General features: G+C 42.9%; 1 protein-coding gene across 1 annotated transcript in view; it reads right to left on the bottom strand.

The window, feature by feature from the left end:
* iars1 (isoleucyl-tRNA synthetase 1) overlaps positions 1–15,029 on the bottom strand; it is a 71,718-nt gene that overhangs the window by 42,699 nt on the left and 13,990 nt on the right. Inside the window, exons 9-13 of the mRNA XM_063216070.1 lie at positions 12,902–12,962; positions 12,583–12,678; positions 12,244–12,366; positions 2,474–2,565; positions 29–127 (exon numbers count right to left, since the gene is read on the bottom strand). Of these exons, the coding sequence (XP_063072140.1) occupies positions 29–127; positions 2,474–2,565; positions 12,244–12,366; positions 12,583–12,678; positions 12,902–12,962 (471 nt within the window). The remainder of the gene's footprint in view (positions 1–28; positions 128–2,473; positions 2,566–12,243; positions 12,367–12,582; positions 12,679–12,901; positions 12,963–15,029) is intronic.

The following is a 15,029-nucleotide window of genomic DNA, read 5'->3' as shown; positions in this document are numbered from 1 at the left end:
TAGCACAGGGTTCAGTATCCAGTCTCACCAGTAGCATTTGCTGTTGTTGTCCAGGAGTTTGTCCACCATGTGCTCAACACGCACAAACCAGCTGGGCACTGCCTTGTAGATCAACGGCGTGTCCGACCTGTCAAGTCAAAAAAGGACAAAAGATTATCATTTAGATTATCATTATCAATATCATCATTAAGATTAAAAGATTCAAAGATAATCATTATCATGATTAAGTTTATCAAGACTATCATTATCATTTCATCATTACCTAAATAACATGAACAAAGCAACCATAGATGCAATCAAATTAATTACTCGGATGTTAGTTATAAGCTGCTTGGCGTCATTTTTTACTTCCAGCTAGTCTCTTCACGAATAACGATTGCCATGTTTGCAATTAGGTAACTGAATTAATTCAACTGTGATTTGAAAAAAAAAAATCATTGAGGGGTGGTAATTAAACTAGGTAATTAAACACTCTATATTCCTCTTCAACCGCACATCGTTTCCCTCTCCTCTCTTCTCTTCCAACCCCAAATGCATCATTACAAACACAGCTTCACAATTCAATGCAGCAGCCACTAGATGTAATCACGCCTCTCTTTAAATACTATGATTGGATAAATATTTGTTAAACAAAAACACACGCATACACACAAACACAGTCAGAAACAATGACCAATAACATTGATTAAGGAACAAAAAATGCCAATACTATGCAGGGTTGTACGAGTGTGTGTATGCTCACACCCTAAAAGAGTCAATCGGGGCAACTTTCAACACACAGCTCATCCTTCTCATTCTCATGCCCCATGATGCACTGGGCTAAGCGACTTATTGACCACTTGACAGTGGAGGTGAGAGCTGTATAACCTGGTCACAGGGAGGATCAGACAGAGTATTGCACGGCGAGGAGGAAGGGTAGACATGTGTGTACACACACACACACACACACACACACACACACACACACACACACACACACACACACACACACACACACACACACACACACACACACACACACACACACACACACACACACACACACACACACACACACACACACACTTCAGAGGAGAAGGTGGGGTCTTGAGTTGGAGGTTGGGATTGAAGAGGGTGTGGCGATGAGCGATACCTCAGAAGAATCCTCAGGATAACTTGGCAGGACCGAAGAACAAACACCAGTGTACTAGAGGAAGCTGGCATCCCTACCATCACCACACAAAACCAGCTCAGATGGACTGGCCATGTCATCCGGATGTCTGACTCTCGCCTCCCAAAACAAGTCCTGTATTCACAGCTTGTTGAAGGAAAACGTGCCCCAGGAGGTCAAAAGAAGAGGTACAAGGATAACATCAAAGATAACCTCAGGAAGTGCCATTTACCCCTTAACACTTAGGAGGCTACAGCAAAGAATAGGCCTGCCTGGAGACAAGCTGTTCGAGAGGGGGCTGCACAATATAACAGTGATCTTCACAGTGCTGCAGAACAGAAGCGCAAACAGAAGGAGATCACCGCCGCCAACAAAGTTTCATCACAACCCACAACCACCCCTACCCACCCATGTCCACATTGCCCTAAAGTGTGTGGGTTCAGGATTGACCTCTTTGCCCACCTGAAGACCCATAAGGACCTAGGAGGAGGACAGACATACTCGAATACGAGTGTCCGCCGATGATGATGATGATGATGATGATGATGATGATGATGATGATGATGATGATCAGGTGAACATAGAAGGACTTACTGAGGGGTGGCGAGGGCCTGATGGGGAGAGAGGGTGGAGTCGGAGGGGGGGGTGGCTGGCTGGGTTGGGACGAGGGTGAGGGAGGTGGTGTTTGTCCGTCAGAGGGGGGTGAGGAGGAGGTGAGTGGAGTGATGTGATGGGATGGGGTTGGCAGTGGGGCTTTACTGACCTTTCCCTAAATGGCAACATCTTTAAGCGGCGGCACATGCAGAGTCAGCAGAAGCCTCCACTATCGACGGGAAATGCTAATGTGCTAATGTGCTAACGACTTCCACCCCACAGGAACCTGCGCTCCGGTCAAGCCCGCTTGGACACACTCAATCCATTTTTACACACATGCTCACACACACACACAGGCTTTCATAGTACATTGTAATTTTATCCTACGGTAGGATATTCGGTCAGACATGTCTGTTAAACGGTCCTACATCGCCGAAGACAGACGTTAGACATATTTGTTCAACAACTTATCCTGATTTTTCTGAAAATGTCCTTCCCGCTTCCTGCAATCGCGTCAGATCAAGCAACCTCCAGACCATGAATACAAAATGAAATGGTAGTATTATGGGATGGCCAGGACCAGGCTACATCTACAGCCCATCTACAACTCAAGCTAGTCTCAAAAGGTCTCTTAACCAAAGGTCTCCTTAAGGGGCGTTCAGCTGATAACATACAGGCTTGATGTACTTTATAGGACATTTCTTTGGTACCCGTTCTACCAAAACTCACCTCCAGCAGAATGGGTAACTATGCTTGAAGGAGCTGGCGTTCACGAGACGTCCCTTCTCCTTCAGCCACTTGATGATGTTTTTGTCAGCGTCCTGGGGGTGACAGGGACAAAAAGGAACACATCATAAAGTATTCAAAGACACAAGGCCATTGCCTTTTTGTTCCACGCATACTTTCAAGTTATGACATGCCGTGAATTTGCAGACAATGGTCTTGGACGACTGTACAGGTCTACAATGGTACAGAAATGGGCATTGTTCAGGAATGTCAATGTTTTTCCATAAAGTGGACCATTAAGTGTAACAAAATAACACACGCTGTGCTCTAACAAGCCAATTATGTTTCTGCCACTCAAATAGCTTACTTTCTAATCAATGGATGACAGCATACAGTAGGTCTACAATGGCACAATGAGGGAGACATTGGAACATTTCACAAAAGGTATGTTGAACTCTTGTTCTAGAGAGCTAATTGAGTTTCATAAAGTCCATACCCACACTCTAAACTGGCAGCAAAAGTCAGGCAATTTTTTCGAAGACCGTGTAGGTCATGAGATCGGGAGGGCTTTTTCCTACTTCATTCCACCAAACAGATTAAAATAGATTAAGATAAAGATAACAGCAACAATATGCTCAACCAGCAACAAGAGCATAGAGGCATATTTAACACTCCATGCACCACAACCCTACCCATTACTCTGGGACACACATGCACTCACGCACACACCCACACGCACACGCGCACGCGCACACGCACACACACACACACAGAGGCTTGAGAGTTATAGTTATGCTCGATCGCTGTTGCAGTTTCGCACCCCTCCCATTTTGATTGATGTCGCATTATGATGTTTTCACACCCGCTGTAAAAAACGTGCCCATTTGAGCTTGTTGCACTTCTCAGCAAATTGGCCCGCCACAGAGAGAGAGGTCGCTGATTAATTCACTACAAGTAGTACACTGGTCCTCCACTACGCCCTTGCAGCAGCTGCCTGCCACCACCACTGCATTGGCTTTGTGTGTGTTGCATTGTGTGTGTGTGTGTGTGTGTGTGTGTGTGTGTGTGTGTGTGTGTGTGTGTGTGTGTGTGTGTGTGTGTGTGTGTGTGTGTGTGTGTGTGTGTGTGTGTGTGTGTGTGTGTGTGTGTGTGTGTGTGTGTGTGTGTGTGTGTGTGTGGCGCCACCACTACATTGGCTCCACTCGCACCCTCTCAATCATGCATAATTGATTTTTCCAGGAACCTTTTCTTAACCTACAGCCAGCACTGCACTGTGCCTGCCTGCCTTGTGCTTTGGCTGCAATAGTCTTGAAGAGCAATACATTTAACCCTCCCCTTAAGGCTCCGAAGGCTCCTGCAATACCAAGTAATAGCGTTCCTCATGTGCCATATGGCAGAGGAAGTGTTGGGATTTGATTCATATTCTTGATTTGGTTTGATGTGCATATGCATGCATCATTGATGTGTAAATATTCAATATACAATTGAAGAAGCTCAGCCATGAGGGGAAAACAGCCAGCTTGCTCCACACTGTACAGGTACAGGGCAGTTGGCTGTGTGAGAGCATCAAAACCGAAAAGCCATTTCAAGACAACAAAAGTAGGTTTAACTACAAACATGACAGTTTGACCATCACAAACAGCCATGAAACCGGTGAGAAACAGACCTGTGGAAGTCTATGTAGAACTGGCAGAGAGAGAGAGAGAGAGAGAGAGAGAGAGAGAGAGAGAGAGAGAGAGAGAGAGAGAGAGAGATGCCAGCCTCATGACAGCCATCTTGTCTTCTGACAGAAAGGCCTGCAGGGCAGTTTTGTGGCTAACAGGCTACCGATCATGAACCAAAACAACTGCTAATAATAAATAAGGGAACACGCTGCAGCCATACAGACCCGCGCACACATACGTACACACGTGCGGATTACGTTTAAGGGCGCAACGCAAAAAAAAAACGGTTTTCCAATTCCTGAAAAAAATGATGGAAAAAAATGAAAAAAAATAGAAAGAAAGAAAGCACTTAGTGGTCCGTGGAATTTCGCCGTATTTTTGCCATTTTTGGGAAAATGTGTCCTGCATCAACACATTGCATAGGCATGTCACACCGCAGGAAAATGAAGTCACACCACAGGGATTTCACTGCATTATGGTCATTTTAATCCTTTTGTATACATGACTGACATCTGAGCTCATGCTAACTTGATAATGATATTGTGTTTAATCTTAATATGTGTTTTCATTTATAAAAAAAAAACTTTTTTTCCTTCTATAAGAGCACCGCACCACAGGACGCCATAAAATGAACCTAAGCATTGCGTGACAGAAACATTGTAATATGAAGACATATTAAGAGGTTAATAGTGACCTTAAATTTCCACAGCACTCTCCAATAACTGAGGTACTGACTGGTGAGGAGCCAGTCTTTAAGACCCTTGTAGCTGGCCTTGCAGCTGCCCATTCACAAACATTGACATACATGTCACCCCACAGGACGCAATTTGTGTTCCGAAATTGAAATTGTAGTTAATATTACTGTCCTCAGTTTTTTTCACATTCACATATCTTAATATAAAGTTAATATTTATGCAATCATGCCAAATGCTTCATACATTATTCAAAATGTTGTTGGTTAATTTATATATATATTATATTCCAGGTTTCATTAATGTTACAGTCACACCGCAGGATATTTGACATATAAACCTTTACATAAATCTTAACAAAAATGTTTCTTCTCATCTAAGACTAATATGAAACACAATGTACCACATCTTCTTTCATTGACATTTGTTTTTTAAAGGAAAAATAACAGTTTTGTAAGTTTTTAACCAATGTTACGAAAAAACAAGGCGTCACGTCAACCACCCACACACAGCCTTCTAGCACATCCTCAAACCCTAACAGACACACAAACATGTGTCAGCAAGGTGTCAGCAAGTACTTTAGCCTATGGCAGTGTGTAGTGTGTGTGTGTGTGTGTGTGTGTGTGTGTGTGTGTGTGTGTGTGTGTGTGTGTGTGTGTGTGTGTGTGTGTGTATGGCACTATAGCAATTGAATGGTTCGTTCCCATTAGGTAGTTAAGTTAAAACATAATTGTGGCAGCTTACATAGTATCTGTCTTCCTTTCTATGCCTGCAAGTCTGTTGCATTGCAGGTCGCGCACGCACCCACATGCACACACACACACACACACACACACACACACACACACACACACACACACACACACACACACACACACACACACACACACACACACACACACACACTAAGTTGGGCTCAAACTATAGGCCTATCAGCCCGATTCTTGGCTGGAAACCCTCCTTTACGACAGTCGGTGCTGTGTTACGTAAACCTGCTGAACTGCTGTAGGCCGTGTGTGTGTGTGTGTGTGTGTGTGTGTGTGTGTGTGTGTGTGTGTGTGTGTGCGTGCGTGCGTGCGTGCGTGCGTGCGTGCGTGCGTGCGTGCGTGCGTATGCGTCAGTGCTTTACACTAACTTTTTCGCTTACCAGCCATTTTGGCTAGTGGTTTTCCTGACTCACTAGCCATTGGGCCTTTTCACTAGCCATAATTTCCTTCGCCATCATAGCAGCTTTAATGAATTATATAATAGGCTGTAATAATGTAATGTAGGATAATATAACATAATATAACATAATATAACATAATACAACATAATATAAAATAATATAATATAATATAATATAATATAGGGCCTAATAAATAGAATTGTTATTAACTGGTCCATGCATGCATGCATGCTATAAGAACAGATTAACTTATCTGAGGAATGGCATAGCCGTGCAGAAACACCAAGCACAGTGTTGTGGAAGGGCACAAATGTAAGTTACATGAGAGCAATATATTTCCGTCTTTGATCTGAAGGGCACTTTCGATGCGCAAAGTAGATAGTGCAAAGTCATTGCCAAGCTTCGCATGTCCTCGGTCATGGATGTGGAATAACACCTCTTCTGGAATATTTTCTCATAAAAATAGGCTATCCACTAGAAGGCACACACATATGCGGCCGGTAACTACAGAAGGAGTTACGACTTCCTTTCATTCCGTTTAATATTGAGTTGTTTAAAACATAAACGGACGCAAGGCAAGATGGGCACATGCGAAGGGACATGGGACATGGTTTTGTGCGGTCTGGAAGGCTACTACTGCGCGTTGTTTAAGCCCCGTTTGACAGTCGGGAACAACGGCACAAGAAACATGGAGGAATATTAAGGTATGAAGACATACAGGCAAATCAGTAAATGATTTAAACCGAACATTATTAACCCTTTAACGCATAACATGGGTCTAAATAGACCCGGCTGAGTTTAAAATTTCTATATCTTTGTAAGAATACATTTTTCTTACTCAGCACTCCATGAATTCCTCAATTGACTTGTTTTTGTCCCTTAGATGACTTAATTTATTTTTATGCATCATAACTTTTTGCGTGAAAACACTTTTTTGGTTACTACCCCTTTAACGCATAACATGGGTCTAAATAGACCCGCATTCATTTCCTATGTAATTTCATCACAAGCTCAATGTCTCTTAGCCATATTGAAAAAGGATTTTGATTATTTTACTAAAAGTCTAACTTTTTATCATTTATGGAGTATTAACTCCCAACATCAATACTTATTTTAAATACTTGATGGTTATTCTTTGATATAGAAGTCATTTTATATAACTATATGATATTTAGACACATGGGTCTAAATAGACCCGCATTCATTTCCTATGTAATTTCATCACAAGCTTAATGTCTCTTAGCCATATTGGAAAAGGATTTTGATTATTTTACTAAAAGTCCAACTTTTTATCATTTATGGATTATTAACTTCCAACATCAATACTTATTTTAAATTCTTTATGGTTATTCTTTGATATAGAAGTCATTTTATATAACTATATGATATTTAGACACATGGGTCTAAATAGACCCGCATTCATTTCCTATGTAATTTCATCACAAGCTTAATGTCTCTTAGCCATATTGAGAAAGGATTTTGATTATTTTACTAAAAATTCAACTTTTTGTCATTTATGGAGTATTAAAGGGGTATGCCACTATTTTGGGGCTTAATACAGTTAAAATCGTTGGCTGGAGTTTATAAAGGTGGTAAAGTGTCTTATTTTTCATGTTAAGCGTTGTCTTGCTTTAAGACAAGTTAAAAGAGGGAATATGTCGCTAAGCTAGTGAAAGTCAATGTATCCGTGTAGCATGCTACAATGCTACACGGATACATTGACTTTCACTAGCTTAGCGACATATTCCCTCTTTTAACTTGTCTTAAAGCAAGACAACACTTAACATGAAAAATAAGACACTTTACTACCTTTATAAACCACAGCCAACGATTTAAACTGTATTAAGCCCCAAAATAGTGGCATACCCCTTTAACTCCCAACATTAATACTTAATTAAAATACTTTATGGTTATTCTTTGAAATAGACATCTTTTTTATACAATTATATGATATTGACATACATGGGTCAAAAATGATCCGCATTCATTTTTTATATACAGAATTATTAGGCAAACATGTTTTTTGACCATATTGTCTTTGTTATGCTTATTTTCCAACAGGAATCTATATGAACTTGAAAACCTATCGGATTTAAGCATTCCAGGCCATGCATATTTGTATAAAAATATGGGTCGAAGGTGCCCAACACCTTATATCAGGTGTGCATAATTATTAGGCAACTTTGTTGTCTTCTTGGAAAATGGGCCACAAAATAGATGTAATAAACTCTGAAAAGTCGTTTAACAATTTTGAAGTCTTCTAGAGGGATGTGGCTGTCGTGGAATTGGCAAGACGTTGGTCACTTTACCACAGAATTATGAAATGCATCATTACAAAGTCATCAGTCTCGTAAGGAATGTCACAGCCAAAAATTGAGAAGAATTTAAGGTGAAGCTACAAAAAAGTATTACCCTGCAGTCCTATAATATTATACAACAGAAACCTACACTGAGTGCTCAATGCCCTGTTCTTCTGGACACTCAGAGATATGGCCAAGGTAAGAAGGGATGACAAGTTAATTAAGTCAAGACTGGGTCAAAAATTCCTGGGGACAGAGTTTTCAAAGTTAGATCTATATGGACTTGGGAAAGTGACTCTTGACAGACACGGTGGATGGGCCCATGGCTGGATCATTGAGAGGAATACCTTTGCATTTTTTGAAGACCATGGTATTTATGCAGTACTTTGCTGGCATTTGAGTGGAACTCAGGAACTCATGTAAGTGTGCACATTGCTGATCTAGCCATAGACTCATCTACCTGGTCCATTAACAGTTATCTTCACTAGTTCATAAAACCATTGACAAAAACTGTCTGTAGACATTTCTTGACCCAGTCTTGACTTAAGTTTCTTGTTGAGTGGTCTTCAGGTTTCAGCCTGTTTTACCTTGGCCATGTCTCTGAGTGCTGAATACAATGTTCTTGTGGACACTCAATGTAGGTTTCAGTTCTGGAATATAACATCACTGTAGGTAATACTTTTGTGGTAGTTTCATCTTCAATTCTTCTAAATCTGGTAGTGACTTTGTGAGCTCATGTCATGTGACACTGATGGCTTTGTAACAGTGCTTTAGACGGATGTGACCAATATTTCAAGACAGCCACACCCCTCTGGAAGACATCAAAATTGTTTATAGTATTTTTGGAGTTTTTTAGAGGTATTTTGTGGCATATTTTCCCATAGGAAAGCAAAGTTGCCTAATAATTATGCACATTAATTATGCCCTGATATAGGCTATTGGGCTCCTCCGATCACACCGTCTCTTATTACACAAATATGCATGACTTGGAATGCTTAAATCCAATAGGTCAGCAGTGGTCAACAGTGGTCAAAAACAGTTTACTTGTTCCTGACTGGAATCCTTTTAAATATATTTTAGTTCCTAACGTGAAACACTTCAGACTTCTGCAATAATGGGGGAAATTATTTGTGTGTTTATTTATATAAGATACAAAAAATAACACCCATTTTGTGCATTAAAACAGCCTAAATCACAACTTTTAATCCATTAGCTATTAAAATACATTAATTGTGGAAGTTATTATAGTGAAAGATTTAGACTTCCATTAGAAATGAATGCGGGCCATTTTCGGTCCACGTCTAGAAATTAGTGATTTAATTCCAAATTCATGTTTATTTGTAAAATAAAAATATAAGAACATTTTAAAAAATACTTTTTTGAATTAAGGATCACCTATGTAATTACTTTTCGAAAAAATTATGGGATAAAATGTATTAGTTTTAGAAGTTGTGTGAGAGAATACATGATTAATGCTCAGAAATACATTGGAAATGAATGCGGGTCTATTTAGACCCATGTTATGCGTTAGTGTGAGTCCAATGGCTTATGCATTAAAGGGTTAATGCCGAATGTGTCCTTGTCTTATCACTGCGCTGATTAGTCTCAAGACTTTCACAAGACTGAGGTGTTCTCCTCTCGCCTTGGTCATTTTAATGTCCACATACTACTATGCATTGTAGGCCTACTAATGACAGATCCCAAAACAGGTCAGTTGAGATGAACTTCGCTACTTTATTTTCACGTGAAGGTTTTCAGTGACATTTCCAAAACGCGCGCTGATGTGCCGGACCGGTAGCTTGCTGCCGCACAAGACTAGCTCTATCAGATTCCTCTCGCGCGTGAGACACAGGTGACACGTGACACAGGTGCTTCATGGGTATTGTAGGCTCGCGAAAACGCATTGCATTGCGTTTGTAGCAAAGACGGTCCGAGGGAAAAAACTACAAAATGCGGTGCCTCATCATTTAGAATAGTGACGGACCCGCCAGAATGGCTAGTGAACCTTCGGTATCTACTAGCCAACGCCGACTTTCACCCGCATTTGGCTACCTGGCGTGTGTTAGTGTTAAGCCCTGGTATGCGTACATGGGTCCAACAGAAAGCTGAAGGCTGTGAGCAGTGGTTTAGCCAACTGTAAATGCAGACTCTGCCAGAAAGACATGCAGAGGGTCAGACTTGCCTGATTATCATCGACTTTCAAATCTCATACCGAGATGTTGGTCTGACCAAGAAGTTAACGAAAAACGTTTCCCAAACGGCCTGATTAACCCTAGTTAACCCGCCTTCCTGGGTTTGCTACTGGTTGAGGCCAGAAAAGGGTGTGGCGAAGTTTAAACCAAATATTTTCTTATAGAGAGAGAGGGTCCGAGGCACTCTGAAGTCAATATTAAAAGTCCTTTATTTAATACATGGACACCATAAAGCCAGTTGGCTTTATGGTGTCCATGTATTAAATAAAGGACTTTTAATATTGACTTCAGAGTGCCTCGGACCCTCTCTCTCTACAAGTTTGCAACTTTGGAAACCGATGAGCACCTGAATATTTTCACACTACCCCACAGATGCACTCATCCATTCTCTTCTCTCAAATATTTTCTTAGTTTCAATAGCGTCTCCGCTTGTACCACATCATTTCCTTGAACACGCGTCTATCCAGGGCCATTGGAGCTGCTCATCATAAGCCTGAAAATGCCGCCTTACAATTAAAAAGTAAAATGGACCAATGCCCCAATTGCAACTGAGCACCCCAACCAGCGTAGAGCCCCTGTTGGGTAACAGGCATGTAGATGCTTGGGATAAAACATTTGCACAGATACAGGTATGGTGCAGACTGCAGAGAGTAAAATGCTGATACACTACTGCAATGGAAAGGGCAACATGATCAAAGGTGCCTGGTGCAGGAACTGTGCGTACAGGATGAAGGCTAATTACTCCAATCACCAAATAAATAACAGTACAGAATGAAGTTTTGGCAGATGGATTGTTAACATACTGTACATCGTGGTGCAAGGGGCTTTCATAGCTCGGTACCAGCGACACAAAAACAAACCCTCTTGTAAAACCCGTCAAACATGGAGCACATAACGCTCGTGATCAAAGCAACACCCTAGAACACTGCAGAACTTTGTGTATCTGTCCAATCAAAGAAACCAACAAAACCTTCAACATGTCAATTATCTTGATGCACGGGACATGCTCTGCAAAAATATAGTCAAAAAATGCTGTTGTCCCACTTCTGTCTTCTGTAAGCCTTACTTCTGTTCTGAGAATGTTATATTGTGTTAACTTTAAGTTAATTTTGCCTATAAATGTCTCAGGCAGACAGATTTGCTTACTGTAGGTTAAATACATTTAGACAGGCGTCATGCTGTCCTATCATCCATATGTCCCTCGCCACCTGGCCGTTACACTACATCCAGAGGGACACATTCTGCGTATGATTTTTGAAAAATCCCGAAAACACAATTTTGAGTAGCTATGGAATACATCAGCATATCATATTCAAACAAGCCACAATAAATATTGTACATCAGGAGGACATCCATTCACACCTCCATTCAAAATGATCACATTCTTTGTCATCTCCATGTCCCTTGACCTACAGTTATATTCACAAGGTAGCATCATACCTCAACATACTGTCTGACGAAGTCATTGCCATTCTAATGTAAATGTCTGTCAGCCACACTGACACATTGTCATCGAAATGTCTCTGCCTAAATCAGACTAAATCAGGTTGGTGGTCATCTTCCTCCACGATTGAGGTACCCTGAACATGGTACTGCCTCGCCGCTCGGCTTCCTTGGGGTGCCGTTTTGGGGCTGCCCCTTGCACGGTTGAGGCATGAATGCAATTTCATTCTGTACAGTGAGCAGTGTATGCTGCTGCGCCACAAATGACAATGGGAATTTCGCCGGAGGGCTTTCAACAATCATCTGATTTGTACCTTGACATACTGGCCGACAAAGTCTGTGACCTCGGCAGTGAAGCAGCCAGAGGCGTCCACGGGGCAGATCGGGGCGGCGTCTCTCTGGATGATGTCATAGTCCATGCAGACGCGGTAATCGTCCTGTGGGGAGAGGAGAGTCCTTTAACAGTTACTTTTGGTATCAAAGCATTAACAGTTACTTTTAGTAGCTGGTACAGAACAGTTTTTTTGAACAGCTTTTAAGACGCCCACATACCCTCCACCCCAACACCCCTCCTATCCACACTGCCCCCCACTCCAGCCCAAACCACAACACCTAGTGTTGCTACTTCTTACTAGTTTAATGTGCATACTTACAGCGCCAAAGTATGGAGCCTGGTGGACCACACCCGTACCCTCCTCCTCTCGCACATAGTTATCCAACACCACCTGGAAGGCTCCACTCTCCTTACACTGAGAGAGAGAGACAGACAGAGAGACAGAGACAGAGACAGAGACAGAGAGAGAGAGAGACAGAGAGAGAGACAGAGAGAGCGACAGAGAGAGAGACAGAGAGAGAGAGAGAGATGGAGTATCATAATCCAGAGTGTAACAAATGACTTGAACTTTATTGCTGTGTTCAGCTTAATACAACTCCAGCGGACCAGACTAGAGGTGGAGTCAGTAGAGCTCTTACCCTGCTGAAGTAGTCGAAGAGGGGCTTGTAGCGCTTCCCCTTCAGGGTCTTACCAGGGAACCTGGGGGAGCAGAGAGGAGGAGAGAGGAGGAGAGAGGAGCAGAGAGGAGGAGAGAGGAGGAGAGAGGAAGAGGGGGAGCATAGAGGAGGAGAGAGGAGGAGAGAGGAAGAGGGGGAGCATAGAGGGGGAGAGAAGGGAGTGGAAGACGAGAGCAAAAGAAAAGGGTAGAGGAAAAGGAGGATGGAGGAAGAGGGGAGAGGGGGATAGAGAGGAATAGGGAGAGCATAGAGGGGGAGAGAAGGGAGTGGAAGAAGAGAGCAAAAGCAGAGGAGGATGGAGGAAGAGGAGGATATAGAATAGAGGGAGAGGTGATAGAGGCAGAGGGGAGAGGAGGAGAGAGAGTTAAAAGAAGATGGCGGCTCAATCATTCCTGACACACTGGGCTCATTCGGCTTTCAGTCTGCATAGGAGACAGCAGTCTGCCGAGCGTAGGCAGTTTCTAAAGGAGAAGGGAGATCTGTCACATGTTGTCTGCCAGTCTCTCCTGTCTCCAGTCTGTGTCTGCCTGTCCCTCTTTCTCTCTGCCTCACCCCTGCACTCAAACTCTCTCTCGGTCTCTGTCTAGCCCTCTGTTCCTATCTTGTATTCCCTTGTCTGCCCGTCTCCCTCCCTCCTCCTCCCTTTCTCTCTCTTCTGCTCTTTTTCCCGCCCTGTCTCACTCTCCACCTAACCTGCCCTGTCGCTCTGCCTCTCTTTTTCTCCCTCACTCTCAACTCGTCCCTGCCTCCTTGTCTCACCCTCCCTTGTCTCACCCTCCCTTGTCTCACCCTCCCTTCGCTCTCCTTCCCTGTCGCGCGCTCTCGCTCTCTCTCTCTCTCTCTCTCTCTCTCTCTCTCTCTCTCTCGCTCTCTCTCGCTCTCTCTCTCTCTCTCTCTCTCTCTCTCTCTCGCTCTCTCTCTCTCTCTCTCTCTCGCTCTCTCTCTCGCTCTCTCTCTCGCTCTCTCTCTCGCTCTCTCGCTCTCTCTCTCTCGCTCTCGCTCTCTCGCTCTCATGTCCTACTCTCCCGCTCCTGTCTCTCCTCCCCTGTGATGCTGTGGAGTGCAGCTCTGAGGACAGCCACTGAGCTGTGTAATGACTTCTGTCTCTCCTTTGTCCTCCGCTCCCTCGCTTCACTCATATCTCTGTCAAAGTTTGGCTCAGCCTGTTTGACTGCGGCACAGAGTTAAAAAGAAAGTGCAACAGCCCAAAGACGTCAGAGGAATGTGAATAGCCACTCAGAGGTCACAGGCAGGAGTTTCAAGGTCAAACAAAGTTGAGCTTTCAAAAAGAATTTGGCTCTTAAAAAAAAAAAGTTCCTAAAATTGTTTCTAATTATTGCAAAAGAAAAGTGACAAGCCAAGTCTGGTCTACAGTAAAAGTTGTAAGGGCTTCACAACTGTTTGGCAGTACAAATGTGCCAAAGTGCACACAGCTACATTTCCATTAATTACAACTGAACGTCTTATCAGTGATGAGCCTTCTATCCTCATGTGTTCCTCACATCCGTTGCATTTCCCTCCATCATTGTCTCCTCTGAAGGTGACCTCGCTATGGTCGATCCGGACCAAGATTGTTTCCAGATGGCACAAAAGGTTCTAAACGTTCTTGTAGTGCAGTGGTTCTTAACCTTTTTTTCTGAACGCACCCCCTTAGCTGTTCCCAAGACAAGCCGCGCACCCCCATCCCAAATGTCTTCACGTGTATACGCACAAATTTAATTTAAGAGATTAATTACAATGATTCTTACTTTAGACATTAATGAATATTTTAATGAATTTAAATGGGGACGAAAACACGTTTATATTTGGTCTTAATTTGGCCTAATTATAATGTTTGGAAGCAGAATTTTGGTCACAACCTCAACACATACAAAATTCTGTGCACCCCCTGAAATCTCTGGCGCACCCCCAGGGGGTGCCCGCACCCCAGGTTAAGAACCACTGTTGTAGGGTACCTGCCACAATGCCTACGGTGGCGTATTGTGCTAATGCATCGTGAATGGGCTTTCATGCCCATGAAGACACAGGTTCGAGTCCTGGTCGAGACTAGATAATTTACCAACCCTACTTTGTCTCTCTCCTACTCTCT

This window comes from Engraulis encrasicolus, chromosome 14 (genome assembly GCF_034702125.1).
Source record: "Engraulis encrasicolus isolate BLACKSEA-1 chromosome 14, IST_EnEncr_1.0, whole genome shotgun sequence".
Taxonomy (NCBI): Eukaryota; Metazoa; Chordata; class Actinopteri; order Clupeiformes; family Engraulidae; genus Engraulis; species Engraulis encrasicolus.
This window is presented reverse-complemented; position numbering and strand designations above follow the sequence as displayed.